Source organism: Triturus cristatus, chromosome 6, assembly GCF_964204655.1.
Source record: "Triturus cristatus chromosome 6, aTriCri1.1, whole genome shotgun sequence".
Lineage (NCBI taxonomy): Eukaryota > Metazoa > Chordata > Amphibia > Caudata > Salamandridae > Triturus > Triturus cristatus.
The window spans coordinates 1821811643-1821826050 of record NC_140589.1 but is presented as its reverse complement, the minus strand read 5'-3'; the positions used below and the strand labels follow the sequence as shown (position 1 = coordinate 1821826050).

Sequence of the window (14408 nt, the reverse complement as noted above, 5' to 3'; positions counted from 1 at the left end):
CTTCAGTCTTGAATGAGTCGAATATATTTTCACTGCACAAGCACTGCACATATTGTAGCCACTATGGATTCTTAAAATGGCAAAATGTTGAAACCTGAATCTACAGACCCGTCACCTTTTCACCCCCTCAATTTTGTTTAAACATAATTTTGTAAATATCAATTGTGTTTCCACCATTAAATCAAAACCAGATACTCCACAGGTCAACCATTGTTCGAAACAGAGCAGTAGAACTACAATTCTTTTTTTTTTTTTTTTTTTATTGAGCAGAGCAAGAGGTGGATAAAGAATAACATTGCAAAATACCATTAGCATGCATTTCATAGATAGTATGGCTTTAAAATTTAATAGTACAAAGAAAGAGAAGCACTGATAGAAAGTGCAATGTGCCTAGTGCAAAACAGCAAAAGTACATGTACACAAAAAACACTAAAGTGCAAGTGCTAAACATGAATAGTAGCAATAGTATTGAAATGAAGAACATTCGTTAGCATATAAAGATCGATACGGAAACGTACATTGAGACAATTCACCGCTTCAATGGTATAAAATCTATAAAGTGCTAAGTGCGTTCTTAAGGAAAGCCAATCAAGACAGGAATTCACTTCCAATCGAAAGTGAAATATGCCATGTACAAATAGCAAAACATATAGTACTCCAAACCATTAAAGTGCAGGTGCAAAACATAGCTAATAACGAAAATATTGTAATCAAAGGAATTCAATATCATAGAAACCTCAATAGAAAGCCGGTTTCAAACGATTCACCACTTCCAGTATTTAAAATATAATTACTAAAAAGTGCTAGTGCATTCTTAACGGGCAATCGAAAAAGGAGATTCACTTTCACATGAATATCGGGAATGGAGAAGACTACTGAGTATATCACTTCCAAAGTTGCATTTACTATTAAGTCTTCTCCAATATTTAAAAAAAATTCAAATTTCGCTCATATTTTTTTACTGCTCCAACCCTCCTAGCATAGGCCTCCTCAAATTTTTTAACCCTTTTCATTTTATTAATCCATTTCAGATGAGAGGGGGCTTCATTAGATCTCCAATTTTGCAGGATTAATGAACGTGCTACCGCACTAGCAATAAAAATGAAAACTCTTTCAGGATTAGACAGTTGTAAGCATCCCTTGCAATAGCCAAATAGTACAGTCTCAGCTGCAATCGGAATAGTATTTCCGGTTGCACGCTTGATGTCTAGAAAAACGGCTTCCCAGAAAGACCTCAGACCGGGACATACAAAAAAAATATGGTGCCAACCACCTTCCCCGGATTTGGAGCACCGAAAGCACTTATCTTCTACGTCAGGAAACCTTTTACTTAAAGTAGAAGGTGTTAGATAGGCCAGCCACCTTGAGAGAAAGGCCATCCTCTTATAATTGGCAGCACGAAGTGCTCTGCCACCGGAGTGGCAGATCCACTCCCACTCCCTTTCGGATAAACTGCAGTTGGTCTCCCGATATATTTTTTCCAGATGGTTCTGGATCAAAGGAGGATGTTTTTCTTTATGTAACAACTTATACCAGTTGCCTATCCCTCGTAGTTTGGCTCCATAAAGGGCAGTTGTCAAATGATTGGGAGATTCGGTTATACCACCATTACTTCTCAACCAGGAGACCAACCGTAGATATTCAAAATAGGCCGGTTTCCGACGAGTCCCTATCCTGGCCAATATTTCCTGCCAGGAGATCGCTCTATTCTGTACTATGAAATGTCTCAATTCAGTTAATCCAGAATTCTCCCATACCTTAATATGACTAGCTTGTATCTGGAAGCCGAGACCGGCACATTCTCTTATATTGAGATATTGAAAGCCCATCAGATTCATGTCCCTAAGTACTACAATTCTTATTACATACAGGTCCCTCAAATTAGGGCCTGCGTTACTGTTCCAAACTTCAATCACGGGGATAGCCAAAAGCAGTTATAATTTTGCCAGGTTTTTAACTCTCGTCTTTTTTTTTTTTTTTTTTTTTTTAGAAAACCTTTGAAATTACCTCCTTCCCCCTCCCTTTCAGTACCCCATAATGATACCACCTTGTCCAACAAACCAGCACAGACAGAGAATGAAACTGACCGCCAACAGTGGCCTACGGGCATCAGTATGGTCTCCAGACTCTGAAGTTTAGCTGATTACTTCTAAAACACTGTGTGCCTATCCACATCATTATCGACCAAGCATCCAAGTGCCTATAGGCTCTCTGATGTCACGAGAAAGAGCAAGCCTCACTTAGTTTTTCTGCAGGTCACAGATGGGAACTCTAAAAGAACAAGGGGTGATTGACTTCATGGAAGCTATGTGCACTGAAAGTACATTTTATTGAAGGTCCGCATTATTTTCAATAGCAAACTTAGATTTTCTAAAGAATCTAAGGACAGTGATATCAATCAATGAATGAGCCACGAGTCCTAAGTTTCAGAAACTGCCCTGGGGTAGGGTGAGGTGTGAAGCCGGAGTAAACAGATCACCTGATAGCAGAGCCAGAAGCAAGGTTCTTGCATTACAGAGAGCGGAAGAAACCAGCAAAACACATTTGCCTGGCTTTCATAAAGAGCTTAGTGGCAACAGCAACTGAACTGTCAATGGACATCTTTGAGTGTGTGTTTTTGTGTTCTGCGGACTAGCATGAAAAGCCCATCGCAGTGCAAACTAGAAACAACCCCTTTAGATGCTTGCTTGAGGCATTACTAGCATAACCGCTTGACTGCTGAGACACTGTGGAAGCAGCTAGGCGTTCTTGTGCCCTCCACATGAGCCGCGTGTGCATCCTTGCCTATCACCACATTCCTCCTACCTGCTCTTGTGTTTCTGCATCTCTACACCCTTCCTCCATGTTCCCGCAGCTCATGAATCTTACTCACCAACGCCTCCAGTTCCCAAAGCCCTTTGTGGCTGGATAGCCACGTGATTTTGTTGGCTCAGCCCGAGCTCTGCTTTACGCTCTTCAGTTTGGCGTACTACTGGGGTTACAGCTTCCTGCTCCCCACTCAAAGAAGCGTGGGGGGGGCTGTACTAAAAGTTTGGGGGGGGGGGGGGTCTTATGGAGCTTTTATTGTCACTGGATTACCACTGGAGCCGTAGGACTAATGAGGAGTTGGAGCATTGAAGGTTTGAAAGACGCACGGAGCCCTTCACCATGAGCAGCAGTGGAAGCTTGGAACACAGACTCTGGATTGGCGAACCACAAGGGTGAATGTGACATAACGTGGACGTGGGTTGTGAAGGGGTGGTGGGGTAACAGGCTGAATGGTGGGAGGAGAATGCTGCAACCAGTGCAACTTGCAGCCTCCCACCTACGGGATGACCGGGCTGTTTTGTCCTGCTTTGCATAGCCAGTGTGGAACCCGGAGACACTTTGTATAAGGTGTACAGCTGCCTAGCTGCGAGAGAGAAATAGACCATAATTTGGTGTCTAAATAGAATCCACCTGCGACATATACTGTCTCTTAGTTATTTCAGTTAGAGCTTTCTTGCTTATATCTCCATATCTTTCCTTTGCTCCTAAACTTCTGCTACCCTGCCTTCGTGGTTATGTATTAGGATTCTCCTTGTCTCAGGTCAAGGGTAATGGACTTCCCTTTAAAATGCATCCTGAGATATAGAACAACTGTCTTTAATGTGGATGTGCGTGACTCTCCCCCATCAATAGAGCATGTGCTGAGGGCCAAAATGATCAATAAACCTAACGACTGAAGCAGAAGAACAAGCAGCAGACCTACTGGACCATCTGGGCTTCGAAGCAAAGAAAACCACTGCTGACTTTCTTTTTTTAAAATTTTTTTTAGAAAGTCAGCCCCAAGGTTGGGTAACTGGAGACTATGATGAAAAACAAGATTACCACCACAAGACAAAATAAGAATAAACAAGCATTTACAATGCAATAGGTCTCGCAATTGCGAGATTTTGAGTTATTGGCATTGTAAATGGCAATGCCTTTAATAATATTAAAAGGCATTGTCATTTACAATACCAATAGGTAAAATTTCGGCAAATGAGAGATCTATTGTATTGTAGAGCGCGGTGTCCGTGAAGCGGACTGTGCGTTCATCTTTAAAGTAATAAACAATTGGTTTTAAAGCGTCGCCATTTTACTGAGTGCTGTGGGGGTAGGGGGTAGCTCTTTTAAAATGCGGGCGACATTGTCTTGTGTGTGCGTGCTGCAAATGCAAGAAGCAATCGCCATTGTCCCCATTAGTCAATAAACAAAATAGTGCTCACCGACTTATAACGCAGACCGTTTAACAAGCTAAGTAAAAGGTCCAGTCGTTATGGGAGATAACAAATGCAGACAAGGCGGTATCAAGGAGGTACTAACAAGCCTATTTATGGATCAGAAGCCTGCATTAACGAAGGGCAATGACATGTCAATGACAAGTATGGGCGGGGCTTCAAGTACATACTCCAATACAGCATGCCTTGCAGAGCAGAGCATGCGTGTTGCCTCTAGGCTCAACCTAAAAAGGTAGAGGCTTTCTATTCCACAAGAATAACCGTCTGTAATAATAAAATAAAGTATGCTAATTTGGCTAGAGGGGATGCCAGACACCAGCAAGCTCCAACAGTTTACATGGCTCGAGGTACCAGACAAATTAGTTTGTGAACTTTTTCTAGAAAAGGGCCTATTAAAAGTCAACTAAAATGGATGTGTGCCGCACTAAATGCCTATAGATGGAGCAATGAAATTACAATCAGAGTCCTAGATAAATGAGAAGATGCAAAATGATAAGGTACAGATAGCCAGTGCTTGGTACAATGCGACACACACATATCAAAGCTGTTCAGCAGGGCAAATGGCTGGGTGAGCTAAACTCTCACTATAGATCACTACCTCATCTGCAGGACACAATTTAAAATCCTTGCAGGGTTGACTCAGCCATTCACCCTTCAATGGCCAAGGCATTAAGGACTATTAAGTTAGGTTGCACTAGCTCTACATTTAAAAGAAGATACTTCTACTATCAGAAATGCATATAGAGCCAGCATTTTAATGTCAGAAGCTTTATAAGAGCACTTCTCACCTGTCAGTTGTGCCATTCGTTTTGTCATGTGGTTGTCACAACAAGTGCCTGTGCCCACAATGATGGATAAAGTGAATGTGCATGCAATCAGTGAATACTACATTGTCTAGTGCTAGCCTGTGTCTTCATCGACTCTCCAATAGAGAGTTCAGGGGAAGGAAGTGGATTTACACTGGAGAATGCCACACTCTGCCAGGCTCGGTAGTGAGTACCTGGACAACAAATGTAACAAGGTGGTAGGTAGCATGACAGGAGTAAACACAAGCCAGCACAGCAGCAATGGGGTCCAACATTATAGCAGACAGAATCCTAAAGTATTTGATAGAGGCGATCACCCCAGAGCTCAAATCTAGTCTCCTTTTGGTGTACTGTGACGGCAGAATTTACCACCCTGGAGTGGGGTGTCTAGATCGAGGAATATTGAGCAGCCTCACCTGGTCAAATTGCACACCCCACGGTAGATTACAAGAGAGGCTGTAACAGCACTACATTGAGGAAAAGGGTATTCTGAGGACCCTGATGATGCTACAGGCAAGGTTTGAGAAGAAGATGGTAACAATAAACTGTAATAAAGTTATCTCATCCAAGGTCATCCCAGAGGCACAAAACATGTGAAGAGGAAACTAATGAGACTGCGAACCCCAACTTTCACTGAATGCCAAACGAAGTGCTGGTGTTGTGCCTCCATTAGGTGATCCCATCCGTGAGAAGGAGCGACATTGAGGACTGGAGACGGGTGTGTCCTGCTTCCGAGGCTTACGCACCGCACTGGGGTGCCTTCTGCCGCCACCGAGACCTTTACTGTGGGGGTGGCGAGGCCTCTCGGCGGTGCCCGGCCTGGACACGCCCTCTGCTGGGAGCCAGCTGCCTGAAGAAATACTGGCCTGGCGAGGGGCACGGAGCATCAGAGGGAAGGTCCGGACACAGGAGGCGCCGACTGGCTGGGACAAGGGCACTGCGGCAGGTGGGACGGGCCTTGGCGGGCCCTGCCATTGCACTGAGGCGCATGTGTGGATGTGCGATCCAGCTGCCGCGGGCCATGCGGTCTAGCACGGGTCGTGCATAGACCCACACGTCACTTATCTCAGCCCGGAACGAAGGTACGTGCACTGTGGGGCCCAGGGTGGGGCGCAGCCATTTGTTGCTGGGAGCATGCCTGCGCCGTCCAAACTTGCCGACCCTGTCGGAATGGGCTGGTCGGGCCCCGGGTCCCTGATAACTGTATGTGCTGCTGTAGGGGGCCTGGCCTGCGGTCCCCATAACCATTGGGCCCATCCTTGGCCGGGCCGCGGTGGTGAAAATAGTGGCAGAGCAGAGAGGGCATTGAATCCCCCTACATAGCCTATCAGAGGTGGGTGAGCTGGCGGCGCGGACCCTGGGTGCGGTGATCAGATATAAGAGGAGTCTATGGCAGGAGAGTGCCATAAAGAGTCCACGCAATTGCTGGCCTTGCTGCTCTACGGAGACAGGCCTGTGCAGAGGGTGGTCCTCACGGCCTTACTTGTACTTGGTGTGATCCATTTAAAAAATGAACAATCCCGCGAGTGGTGCATGCGCGCCACAGCGAGACGTGCTTTCAATTATCGCGCCCGTGTCTGGACACGATAATTGAAACCACATGGCCTCTTGGCGTAATAGACACCAATTGGCCATGGGTGGAGCAACGCGCCCGCCTTTGGCCAATTGCGTGCAGTCTTTTATAAAAAGACGCACGCAAAGGCCAATGGGGTAGCAGAAAAGGAATCGCACACGCACAAGCTTGTGCGATTCCAGGGTCGATTTCTGAACCCCGGAAAAAAGGACTCTCGCCTGCGTGAGCACTGCTCCGCAGTGCAAAGCAGGTCGCGAGACCTAAAAAACAATAAGTCTGAGGTTAGTCAAAATATCCGAGATCCATCATATTATCCAGTTAGTTCTCGAGAGATTTTTTTTCCAAGTCCAGTTTGTTTCGTACTGCAGCTAAAATCTAATTCTCCCAAACCCGATTTGCTGGACGAGAAGGAAGTCTGAGAGAAATAGTGGAATGAAGCATGGTTGCAGGAAGGATTGCTCAAATAAGTTGTGCGCTTGACGCTGGCTATGCAGTGATCGGCCGACCTCAAATGCAGCTGACTCGGACTTCCATCTTCCAGGGACCAGTAAACTGACGGCCACTACAGGGGGTAATAGTAAACCTCTTGCGTACCGAGCTTAGAAACAGTAGAAGCAAAATAGGAATTACAAGTTAAAAAAAAAAAAACAAGATACTATTATGTCCGGTATATTGATCAATTCCTTCCCAATGAAATACTGTGTGGTTCAGAACAAAAACACAAGCCTTGGAGTTAATCAGGCTGTTTTGGGAGGAATGTGATGGCAACCAACAAGCCTATATTTTATGGAAAGGTAAACTTTACAGGAAATTAAATTTCAAAAGTTGTAAATAAACAAAAGACTCACTTTAGATTCTGGTCAAGCATAAATGTGGAAGGTCATAATTTGACTAGGCAGGAAGCCTCCCTCCAATGGAAGGTTTCTGTAAACCGCAGCAGCGCCTCAAAACCGTACAAGAATTACACAGGAAGTCCGTTTCACAAAAATATCAGGGCGGTAGTAGAAATCTCAGCTCTCCAGCGGTCACTGATACCTCCTGTGCAAGTACCGATTCCACTGATCACCGATTTGATCCTTCATACAGGGCATGCGATAGACAGGTTGGATCAAGAGTAAAATGCCACTTAATTATGAATCAGGGTGTAAATACTGGCAATGGCACAGACAAAAAAAAAAGAGATGAGGTCCTTTTAGTGTACGCAGTCATCATCTTCCTGTTGTGTGCATATTTCTTCACCAAACTCTCCCACAGTATTCTACATTTTAGCTCTGTACTCCATTACAGAGGAGTGGTTAAAAAAAAAAAAACATTTCAACTTAAGAGAAAGAACTTGGGAGCGAAGTCTGCATCTGCGTATAAAGGAGAGGGAAGAAAGGTACTGATGCTGATGTGCCAGGGTGGCCTTGTATGTAGCTCCATCATCACTTCAGGGGCGGAACAAAGTTCACACAGAGCCACACACCACCACCTACTGGCGCATGTGAGCAACGCTGTTTAAAACGTTCTGATCCAGTCTAGTTTCTGCGATTAGAAGTATCCATCAGAAATTTGCTACGATATGATGGAGTATCCAGTTAGACAATATCTAATGTGCTAAGTCTTATTGGAAGAAAAACTTGCTTACATTCAGCAACGCCTTTTCTGGCGGATACTCTACCTAACTGCAGATTCCTCACCTTAGAATAGTCCAGACATGCCAGACTCAATCCAGAGAATATTGTAGCAGTGCTCCTGTGTGCCAACAGGTGCGGCCATTACTGAATGTAAGCAACTTTTTGCATTTGTGAGGGTAATAGAATTAGCAATTTTTTAATTCCACCTAAAACACTCAGCATAAATGGGACTAGTACATATTTATTTTGGGGGGAAGGGGGATTTGAATAAGTTTTTTTCAGAAGTTTTAGATTTGTTTTATTTCAAGATCACCTTATTATAGGAGGGTCTGGGATATTTTTACTTTATGCATATCTTTCAAGAGGAAAGTTATAAAAATAAAGACCAGTCCTGGTGTAAGGAGTAGAGTTTCCAGAGAATGGCAGTGCATTGTAGGGTCCACACTAAACCTAAAATAGGTTCTCTAATATGTGTACAGAAATTAATTATCCGAGATAGGCCACAATTTGAAAGATAACTCTGTAATTCAGTTGCATCAGTGGGGTGGGGGGTTGGGGAAGCCAGAATCACTGAAAATGATTACTGTTTTATGGGAGGAAGCTAAGGCTGTGACTAAATCTAAGAATTCAGATAAGAAAGTGGCAGGGGGCAAGAGAGGATGGTAAACTATCAATACGGCAAGGGACTGTTTGTGGTTGATTCCAATAGAAGTCAAAAGAATATGTGAAAGGCGAACTTAAAATACTGGCCTTGATTTATTTTCAAAGTGTCCCTGAAAATTAAAGGGACTCCATCGCCTTTTTTCATTCAATGGCGGCTATTTCCAATAACCATAAAACCGTGGGGGAGAAATGCATTAATGTGAGTTCTGAGGCATTCCTTAAGCCATGTTTCATAAATAGCTAGGTGAACCAACTGGATCCACATCATGGTTCTGTGGGGCCCAAAAATGTGCTAAAAGCACTCTAAAGATTTGCCACATGGTCTCTCTGAAGGTATCGACCTGCTGCATAATCGACGACAGCCTGAGATCTAGGGCACGTTGAGACCAACTGAGGAATAAGTTCTGTGTCTGGTGACATCAACGGAGTGGGACTTAAATATTAATGTCCTCAAGCCTTCTCTTTGGCAATTTGAGGTTAAGTCCTGCTTCGCTTTCTTATGCTTAAACTTGGATTTACCTGAAGTTTTCAAGTGGGAAGTTAAGTGGCCTTGGGAACAGCCCAGTGACTGGATCCGTGACTTGAAGATGGACTTGAGTGAAGACTGTGACTTATTGTGTTTGACGAAATACAACTTTGCCTCTTGGTCTCGAATCGCCTTCGGATACATTTATGAAACAACTATGAGTCATGCCCGCGGTGCATGCATCAAAGCCACACCTCACATGGGTCCGTCATCAACACCGGCTTCCTGTAATTTTGGCACAACTTGGATCCTGTAATTTTTGGTGGGGATGCCATTTCCTAGCACACTGTTCAAGAATAGTCAGAAGACCAACAAGGTGGAAAGAGAGCTCTTATTCTGTCAGAAGTCGTAGAAAGAAAGAAGCTGACATCAGTGAGCAGGGGTGGCACTTGTCTGCTGCTCTGTTCCGTCACTTCTGGAGGAGTATGGAGTCAACGCGGAGCCTCACAGTGCCACCTGTCAGCACCGTACCAAATTCTATGGATCCATTCTAGCATCTTGGGGATATACTAAAGTTGAGAAGCTGCAGTCGAACTATCATCAGAAGTGCTTTATAGGAATCACGCAAACTGTATTTCATGGATGTGTAAAATTGTAAAGGTATAGTGTGTTGTTTTTAAAATCTAATTAAAAATAATTATAAAAAAGAAAATGCTTTTAAGGGAGTGTAGGAGAGTCTGCCCCAGGTTTTTTTAATAACAGATTTCAATGCTGTGCAAGGAGCAGGTCACAGGATTCATGGGTAATGTAATATACCATTGATAGTCATGCTGATAAATGTACCTGTAGACACATAGGTCAAGAAGGCCTTCTGCAGATTCCAAAATAGAGTCAAGGGCAATAAAGGGCGGTTTAGTTGAATGCCTGTGCCACCTAAGTAGTTCAAAGACTGTCTGTGAGGTGCAAGAAAACCTTTTTACTACTGGTCATTAAAACGCACAGTAATGCTTGCATTCACTCATCCATTTCTATTGTGCTATGCCTGTCATTTGTGTATTATATATATTTGTATTCTAGTCTACCATAATTAGTATGCTGTATTTCTCTCATGCATTAATGTGCTGTTCTTGCTATTAATTCACTATACATATTTGGATTATAGTGCATCATAGTTGAAATGTTGTAGTGTCCTTCTGTAGAGACATGTAGTATGTAGGGTTTGTAGTTCTTCACTTCTGACTTCATGCATATCTCTTCATCAAGTTCTCTACTCCTGTATTCTATATTCTGGTGTAGACTCCATTATGGAGTGCAGTGGCCTAAATAAAGGGCAGGTGGATTTATATTGCAGTAGTGGTGCTACTCTATGGGGCTTCAATGAAGCTCTCTTTTACTTTAGAAGAATTGAGTCTTTCCTATGGTCCTGTTACAAAGCAAGGTCACGGATCTTGGACTCTCCTCTGGTGTGGTCAGACTGTAACTATCAGAACCAGGCACTATCACTACTGCGCTTTAGCTTCATCACAACTTTGTGTTATTAGTTGAGGGGGTAAGTGCTCACCTCACATGATAATCACATTCCTTGTCAGGGTGAACCACTAATGACACTAAAAAAACGGAGCTCAACCCCCTGGTAGCTATGGCACAGAGCAAACAGGCTCAACAATGTAACATGAAGTAGGTGTCCATGCGCACTGGCCACAAAGGATGGCGTTACAGTGCTTCCCGTGGCTCTAAAGTCTTCTTCGAAGCGACACAGCTTGCAAACGTCCAAACAGGAGAGGACAAGGAGTGTGCAGAGCATGTGCATCTACAGCAACACATGCTACGAAGACTACACCATGTCTGAAAGTACACTGTATCCATCTATGTAGTAGAAGGTCTGCTTACCTCTTTGGTATGGCGAACACCGAAGTATAACTTCTCCTTGTACTTATCCGGCAGAAAAAACAGAAGTTTAGGAAGAACAGGATAAATAGTCCTGGGATTCACATCTTTACCTTTCATCGAGCCTGAAACACAAAAGAGCGAGGTTAGTAAACCAGTTGCTCACAATGAAAAGCACATTACCTTTACGAAAACACACAATTTACCATCTGTGACTTTAAGAATATATCAAGTGACACGTTGTAATCTTACGTGTTTATTAGGTTAGGTATCTATATTCGTCCTATGTGCTAAGGAAGGGATGTTTTGTAATGCTGTGGACACAACAAGAATACAAAATCCCACGTGACCTACATATCTTCTGTAGTGGCTCTAAGCGCTCACTGACCTGACCAAAAAAAATTTCAAAGCATATGACTTTCACATATATTTTTTTTTAATTGATTTTAACCTTAGTGGCTATATCCTACCATCAATCAATCACGCATTTGTTAAGCACTACTACTCGCACATAAGGGTCTCAAGGCGCTGGGGGAGGGGGGTTTCGCAGGCTCCAGTTCATCAAGGAGGAGGTCTGTCGAAGAACCAGGTTTTGAGGTTTCTTGTGAAGATGGGGAGAGATGTTGTCTCTCTGAGGTGGAGCGGGAGGGCGTTCCAGGCTCTTGCCACGAGGAAGGAGAAGGAGCGGCCTGGTCTTTCTGGTGCGGGGGACCATGGCGTAGGAGAGCTGGGCTGACCGCAGGGTCCTTTGGGGTGCGTGGAATTTGAGTTGGCTGTTCAGGTATACTGGTCTGGTGTTGTGGAGGGCCTTGTGAGCGTGGGTGAGCATCTTGAAGGGGACTCTAGCTTCGATGGGGAGCCAGTGGAGTGTAAACAGGTGCTGGGAGATGTGGCAGTGTCTTGGCACGTTGAGGACCAGTCTTGCGGCGGCGTTCTGGATGTTCTGTAGCTTGCGTGTGACGTTTTTGTTTATTCCGGTGTAGAGTGCATTGCCGTAGTCGAGTCTGCTGGGGACCAGGGCGTGAGGGACGGTCTTTCTGTGTTCGAGGGGAACCCATTTGAAGGTCTTACGTAGGAGGCGGTGGGTGTGGAAAAAGGAGGACGAGAAGGCGTGGATCTGGCGGTCCATTTTGAGTTCAGAGTCCAGGATGATTCCCAGGTTGCGTGCGTGGTCCGGGGCCACCAGGTGTCGTTCCAGGCTTCGGGGTGTGGACCCATGATGAGTACTTCTGTTTTGTTGGTGTTTAGTTGGAGGCAGCTGTTTTTCATCCATTTGGCGACGGCTTCCATGCCTTCTCGAAAGCTGTGTCTGGCGGTGTTGGGTTCGTTGGATAGAATGAGGATGAGTTGGGTGTTGTGTGCGTATGACACAATGTTGAGTCCGTAGGGTCTGACGATGGGGGCGAGCGGAGCTTTTCAATTGACTTGTTCAAACCATTATTTACAATTGTTTTCCATATACATTTTAATTTTTTACTTGTCAAAGACATATTTATACAAACAAGTGAAAAGTATTATTTCATGTATTTCACATAAAAATACTTTACAGTGTACGTATTGATTGTGTTCACAAATTTAACTTTTTTCACCCCATATCAAAATCCACTCTCATTCATACACAAAACAAACATCCTCTCATGTACACCACACATTCCATTCCCAGCCACATATAACATACACTACAGATTACAATGGGGGAAGATTTCCAATGTCTGCCGGTGTGGTGTTCTGGATTAAATATCCAAATACGCAAAGGCCGCATTGTCTCATTGGGTGAATTTTGCTCCAAACTGTTTTTTCTGCCTTGTGGAGTCCCACAGGGGTGTCCATGAGCCCCACAACCTTTAATGTGTATGTGTCCTCCTTGGCCCCCCTTATTGACTCCTTTGGCTTTTGCCTCACCTCTTACACTGACGACACACAAATCGTGGTGTCGCTGCTACCTGGGCAGGAAAATGGAATAGGAAAACGGTTCCATGATTGTATGGAAGCAGTGGGGAGGTGGATGTCTCAAAACTGTCTAAAACTCAACTCAAGCAAAACAGGGGTTATCTTGTTTGGGAATGATCCCAACTTTTGGACCCCAAGCTGGTGGCCCTATGTTATGGGTTCTCTCCCAACACCCACCAGGAAAGTAAAAAACATTGGTTTTTTTTTTTTTTATAGACTACAGACTCAATTTTGGTGACCAAATCAATGCAGTAGCCTCGGCCACGTCGTATGTCCTTAGAAAATGTAAGAAAATACTGCCTTTTTTTCCAAGGGACAGTCAGCGAACGGTGATTACATCACTAACTATGTCAAGCCTAGACTATTGTAATAGCCTATACCTGAACATTCAGGATCGTTTTCTGCATAAACTTCAAATACTGCAAAACGCAGCCGCTAGACTACTTACTGGCACATCATAATTTGCATCTATCTCCAGCGAAATCCGAAGACTTCACTGGGTACCCGTTAAGAAACTAGTGCAGTTTAAATCCCTCTATATGGTATTCATAGCCCTACAAGGCACAGGACCGGACCACTTGAAGCGGCAACTTCAGTGGTATGTGCCCAAATGACTACTCTGCGCTCTCGGAGCAAAACTGGTGAAGGTACGTACCACCCACAAAAAAACCCAGGTGGGGAGGCAGAAGTTTTCTTACTTGTGCGGCAAAGGCTTGGAATGACCTCCCTTTCCATCTGAGGAGTATTACTGATTTACTTGTATTCAGGAAGGCCTTAAAAACTTGGCTTTTTGATTGATAACCCAGTCTTAAATTATGCTTCACTCGGAGGATTGTAGCTAGCGCCAGGACACCCTAGGGCAGGGGTCTTCAATCTGTGGGGCGCGACCCCCAGGGGGGGCGTGGAGTCGGGGGAAGGGGGTCGCGCCTTCCGGCCGCACTTCTGCTTGGAACTGCCTGACTTTGGAATCCAAAACGTTTACCCTTCGTTTTGGATTCCAAACAGTGAATCACAAGGAGCTCTCTGATTGGCAGACAGGCGACTGTCCTCCAATCAGAGAAACTGCAGGGTGCACACCAGGAAATGCCGGGAACTGGGGCCATAAAGATGCACCTGCGGAGTGTGAAAGGCTCTGGGGTGCTTCAGTATTTGTTTGTTCCTGTTACCTTTCCTGGACTTCCTCGTTGCTGCTGCGTTGTTCTATCT

At 44.5% G+C, this 14408-nt stretch overlaps 1 protein-coding gene across 5 annotated transcripts in view; it reads right to left on the bottom strand.

Moving 5' to 3' along the window:
• The window catches only part of SLC5A6 (solute carrier family 5 member 6), a 318876-nt gene that overhangs the window by 4927 nt on the left and 299541 nt on the right, over positions 1 to 14408 (bottom strand). For all 5 annotated transcript variants that reach the window (XM_085613195.1, XM_085613191.1, XM_085613193.1 and 2 more), the window contains one exon: positions 11256 to 11377. In XM_085613195.1, coding sequence (XP_085469321.1) covers positions 11256 to 11377 — 122 coding nt within the window. The remainder of the gene's footprint in view (positions 1 to 11255; positions 11378 to 14408) is intronic.